The sequence below is a fragment of the Trachinotus anak genome, unplaced genomic scaffold (genome assembly GCF_046630095.1).
Source record: "Trachinotus anak isolate AG129_WGS33_773 ecotype Australia unplaced genomic scaffold, CSIRO_AGI_Tana_v1 ptg000008l, whole genome shotgun sequence".
NCBI classification, from domain to species: Eukaryota; Metazoa; Chordata; class Actinopteri; order Carangiformes; family Carangidae; genus Trachinotus; species Trachinotus anak.
In genome coordinates this window covers 16,631,705-16,637,711 of record NW_027273859.1, presented here as the reverse complement: position 1 = coordinate 16,637,711, position 6,007 = coordinate 16,631,705, and the positions used below count along the sequence as shown (strand labels likewise).

Genomic DNA, 6,007 nt, shown 5'->3' with positions numbered 1-6,007 from the left:
CTACTGGTTCTTGTGTGTCTGTTCTGAGTTGCTCAGCTGACTCAGAGAGCCTCAGGCTCTTACTTGAGGAGATGGATTGAAAAGTCACTTGACCTTTGTCTTTGTGCACAGTTCTTTTTATTTTTTTCATTCGGTCTTTGCTCACATCGGCTTTTAGGAACTGTGTTACCAAACAAGGGAATGTTATGTTGGATTTGTATTCCCCACATTCACTAGCCTAACGGACCATACTGTATTTAGGGGAGAAGGGGAGGACAGTGTTTAGTCTGACCAAGAGGGGATTTGTGTTAGCTTAATCGTTTCCACTGATGCAGCCTCCCTTACATTGTGGAATCTGAGGAAATGTAACTATTCCATTGGAGGAGACAAGCGCTGGTACGCAGAGCGGAGTATCATTCAAGGCCATTTTCTTCCTTGATTTAATCTCTATTTAATTACTCATCTGCTTTGTTTCCTGCTGGGTTATCATTTTAAACAAACTATTCCCAAATTGTGCAACATTGTGCAGCGAAAAACAGCAAAAATTTCAAAAATGTTGCTGTAAAGTTATCCTCACCGTGTCTGTGAAGACTTCGACTGCAAGGTGTGAAGTAACATGGAGAACAGAGCACCCTGTTACAAAACCAGTCTCCTCTGACAATGCATGGAAAATGAATTAGTTAGAATGTGCCCCATCAATGATTCAGTAATAAGCTGGAACAAAACATTATCACTCAATGTGGCCCAAAGTCAGTCTGCGAAAAAGAAAAAAAAGACTTCAAACATGATTATGGTTCATACGTCAGACTGTTACGACAGTCTGACGTATGAACCATAATGCTTCTTCAAGTCATTTTTTTAAAACCATATATCCCTTGATAAATGATGAAAGAGTAGAGTCCATTTCCCCAGAGAAAAGCCAGACAGAATGTCATGGAATAAGGTATTCTCAGGTAAATGCAATCCCCTCAGCACTAAATCTGTTCAGATTAAAAGTCTGCTTCTTCCTCTTAGCGTCAAATTCACACCAGCTGTTAAATGTGTTGTTATATGTAAAGTAAATAACACATATATTCTACAGACATCAGATGGTCTCAATGAGAGGTTCAGTTCTTTTTTAATCATGTCTTCATTCTTGTTTTGTTACAGACAAATCCCTTTTTAGAAAGAAAAGATTTAACAAGTTTTAAGGAGACACGAAGACACAATCAACTCTTGCTATGCCTCACTCAGAAATGCCCGAATACTGCAAATGAGAGACTAATCCTTTAAGCACAAAGATTACACATGTGTATGGGTTTTTTTTTTACTCTGAAAACCTTTCCTGATAAGCACTAAATCAGAGACTCAGGAGATGTTTAACATTACATACTGAAATAACATTTTGAGTGGCGTTATTCATGCTTGGTATGTGAATGAATAAGACTTGGTAACGCTACACAGGCTACTTCACTGGGTCTGCTTGGGCAGTTTCCTCCTGCTTGTTTTTGGTGTGCGTTTATTTGTGTTTGCTGATCATGAGGATAACACAGAACAGGTGGAAAAAAGTCAGTAATATTCTCCTTCTCAGTTCCTCAATGCCGGCAAACAGTTTTTTCAGTCAGTGGACAAATCCTATATAAACCATATACTAAACGTGTGATGAACTCACAGCAACACATCAAGTGTAATTCAAGTGTTACTGCACTGATTTGAATGTCTATCTAAAGGCCTTAATATTCACATTCAGGAGCAAATGACCTGGATGTGGTTTCATCAAGAGATTATACTTGAAAACTCTCATGCTAGCTTTTAGGTTTTTCCCTTACTTAACCAGCCCTTGTCACTGTTGGCTTTTTATACATTCCTTTTAAAAGACATAAGCAGGCTGCATCTGCACTGTGCAATCGCTCTCTATATTCCTGTTGGTCATTTGGAAGCCTATATCTACACCATTCTTACACCTTTACAGAGGTTTGAGAATAAGCGTCCCACTGAGCTGCCTATCAATAACTCACCAGATATGAGTGCTTTTGAATGGTCATGTTCTGTGGTGGCACTGTTACTGTTCCCTACTCACTTGTGCTTCTTACTTCTATCAGTTTTTCTTCAAAGTATAATCTTTGTCTATAATCTTTGGCAAATGCGCTGAGATGTGAAGGTTTGGCTCTGTGCAGGGGTTCTGGAGGATTAACTGCAGCACTTGCCTAGACTTGCATATTATTTAAGATGATGTGTATTTCATAGTGCCAGCAGCCAGCAGCATCCATAACAGTGGATAAATACTGCCAAGTCAAAATGTTCTCCCATGACATATGCTCATTTTATGTCATGAATAATCCTTAATGAGCATTAGCAATTGTTTGTGTGAATTTTTTGTTTTTTCAGCTATGGTTTAATGCCTCACATGGATTTCATATTTTAAAGCTTTTTAAAAGCAAAGCTTTTAAGATATATAATGGCACATTTTAAGGACTATTCTTTCTTGTAAGAAAAGATCACATGACCTTCATAGAAAGTGTTACAATGCCCTAAAATGCATGAATACCACTATTCTTTTCAAGAAATTGTGAGAGCATGCATGTGAAAACACATTTCACGGTTAGAGAAGTGACAACTAGATCAAATTTCTTTTGGCTGTGTGACTCAGCAACAGTATCCATCTCTGTTTAACATCATGTACCACTCTTTTCATTCTTTTGCTTGAAGTGCGGTAGCTTTTCAGTCGACCTGATGGAGCTGTTGTTGCCTGCTTTACTTGTGCTTCAATTGCTCTGCTTTGTTGGGGGCTATCCCAGTGGTGCTCCCACTGGTGCCTGTGAGGACATGCTGCCTCGCCACTCTGGGGTGCTGCCTCAGTCTTCACCAGCACCCTATGCCCTTCACACCGACACCAGGACATTTCAGCCGGGCCAGCCCATTACAGGTAAGAAGTCCATGATTGTTTTCAGAGGTGATACAAACATTAGATTAAACACAACAAAATTATTAATAAATCAGTAGACGGAAAGTCTCCAGTGGAACTTAAGGATTAAATCATAAGCAAAGACATTAATAAAGAGACTGAACATTTGTTTTCACACTTTATAGATAAAGGGGGATTTATATTTACCAAATTCATGGGATTATTTTACAGTTCATGTGGTTGATAAATTGTATTATCTTTCATTAAAGCTTTGTTACACCATGGCTGGTTTGAGTAATAGTGCCATTAACAGTAAATATTAGTTTATGAATCTTATTCTGAGGGGTTTTATACACAGAAGGATGGAAGATGGATCTCTCAAACTCTGACCCCCTGCTTGGGTTAAGCCAATATATTAATGTTAATATTGACATGAGAACAGTGTTTTTACATATTAAAAGGAGGCAAAGTGACGAAGATTTTGACCATACCTGTGTGTGTGCACGCCTATCTTTGTGAAGGGCTATGTGCATGCTTGTCACACTATTGCTGATCTTCAAATGGTCTTTATTTGCTGCATAGTCTCATTATCTATGTATCTCTCTTATTTGTAGTAAGTCCATAGCATGAAAGGCCATTTTATATACAACCAGTTGTCTGTTATGTTTTCCTGCAGTGACTATCAGTGGACCAGAATACAGAGGTGTGCTTCTGGAAGCCCGTACAGGCAGCAACATGAACACTCTGGGGAACTGGGAGCTTCCTCCTCCAGACACAAAGTTTCTTGAGGTGACTCTCAGGCACTTTGCACTTAAGCTGGTAACAAATGTTAAAGTGCTAAGAAGGGATATAATGTGTATGTTGAGGACCTAAACAAGTGCCAACCTACATCTACAAAATGTCACAAATAATCCAACCAAGACAAGCAAACCCAACCCAAGTCCTCGGAATGTAATGCTCTTGTCTCAAAACTGCACCTTCTTAAGCCACTGTGACTTTTTTCATGATAATATGCAAGAAGGTTAAAAAATTACAAGTGGATTTAACTAGAGAGGCTGATCAGTGTAAATAATTTATGTTCACAGTGCTCAGGGAATCCACAAGGTGCTGTTACTCATTCCAACACCAACCTGAAGGGCAACAGCACTGCGTACAGATGGATCGCACCTAACTCTACAAGTCCTGTCTACTTCATGTAAGGGAAAATACTTTTTTTTAAAACCTGTTTTTTACCATCATCAACATAAACCTACTTAAAATCATTATTTGCCGAGGTCTCACAGGACACATTAGTCTTTTTATGTCTGTAATGGCAAGATTTTACAAATGGGTGAATAGCAATTTCCATAGAATGATCATAGTAACAAACATTTCAAAATATTCCAAAGGTCCAAATTGAGCTTTTTTATGTTTCAGATCTCTGCAAACCTTATGCAGTGTAACTCGATAGGGTTCCATGTTGCAGAAAGCAAGAGTTTAGTCTAATTTGAAACAGGAGAGGAATTGAATTTCTTTATAAAACATGAAACATATAATACTGTTGTGTTTTAGAGCCACGGTTGCTCAGCAGCGCACAGTCTTCTGGGTAAATGTGAAGTCCACCACCCTGGCCAGAGGTAGGTACATTCAGTGACAAATCAAAAGTGACTTTACATAGAAAAATTGTGATGATTTTATCCTCATCTTCTGCTTCTCAGAGAAACCAGGGGGTCTCGGTTTGGCAGTTCATGCAAGTGCTGGAATGACTAGAGAAAAATCTCTGCTTCTGCCTGTGATAGGTTTTCTGATTTTACAGGTGCTGGGGGGACCACAATGAAAACTGTTACAATGAATGTATGAATGTATGCTTTCAGATGATCTATTTTTCAGTCTTATGGTCTCATGTCAAATCACACTGAATTTCACAGATTTGTCAGATATTGTTCTTAAACACATGAGCACATAGATAGATAATGTGGTCCCTACCTTTTATATCATGTCCCTCTTAACAACAGACTTATATCCATTCACTCACCATAGCCATAAATTTTAAATGTACCTCAGCTGAAAATGCAGCATGCCGTCTTGTCCATAGCTTTTATGGTGTGTGTTCTGTCATATTTAATACTTAACAAAATACATGGAGGTCTGCAAAGAGAGGAACTGGGACACTTTTGCAGACCTGAACCGCCATTTAAATCATTTCAGCACTTTCAATAAAATACATAAAAAGTTTCTAGGATGGATGTATGAATATAACAAAGCACAGTCAGCCTGCTGAATCACTCCCACTTCTATCATATTTAACACTTTACTTCAGCATGATGATATTGTATAACAGCAGGCAGGATACACTCCTATTCCCTTAATGTACTTAATACCCAATGAATCCCTGCAATCTGAACGATGAGAAAAATGTGTGTTGCTGTGAACCCACTTCCTCTTTATGTTGTTGTTAGTTGATGGATTGTTATCAAGTTGACTCTATTGCTGTTTTTCTGCCACCAGACTTTTATGCTTCTCACATATTCTCCATATCTATATTGTATGTACCTGTGTATCTCCTAATCCATCACTTCCCATAATAATAATAATAATAAAAAAAACACCAAATTTATTGCTGTCTTTACATTTTAGAGAGAGAAAGAAAGGGAAGGTGAGACAAAGACAGAAAGAGAAAGACTGACAGAAAGAGATGAACTGGACATCCAGGGTCTGACTGATGGTTTGTTATTGACTGAAATTCATTCCACTTATTGAAGGGCATGTTGTGACCTGCTTTTTCCACATGGTTTCATCTATAACCCAGATTCCCAGTATGGTAGTTAACAGAAATCCAGGCAAACACTAAAGAAGCTTAAGACATGCATTACATGTGATTTAAATCTCTATAGCATTTCCACCATTTCCTGTTTGACTCACACTTCTGTGGCCCACATGAGGCTGGGCCTTGTAACATATGCGCCTGAAACCAGAGGAGCAGGTGTATGTCTGTTTACTTTTGCTAAAGCAGAGGTAGCTGCAGTTTTATTCACAGCATGTTCAGGGTGACAAACCCTAGGTAGATAGTAAGTGCTACCTAACATCAAGAGCTCTTCCTTAATCTTGATCTTGATTATAGACCGTAAACATGGAACAGCCTTAATACATAAATGATGGCATTTA

The 6,007-nt window shown here is 38.5% G+C and overlaps 1 protein-coding gene across 1 annotated transcript; it reads left to right on the top strand.

The window, feature by feature from the left end:
* Nucleotides 1-2,688: 2,688 nt before the first annotated feature.
* LOC139623464 (putative defense protein 3) lies at nt 2,689-5,455 on the top strand. The gene is made up of 5 exons (XM_071481698.1): nt 2,689-2,884; nt 3,540-3,652; nt 3,949-4,058; nt 4,415-4,479; nt 4,561-5,455. Exons 1-5 carry the CDS (start codon nt 2,692-2,694, stop codon nt 4,677-4,679), a joined length of 600 nt encoding a protein of 199 aa, XP_071337799.1. The 5' UTR covers nt 2,689-2,691; the 3' UTR covers nt 4,680-5,455.
* The last annotated feature ends 552 nt before the right edge of the window (nt 5,456-6,007 follow it).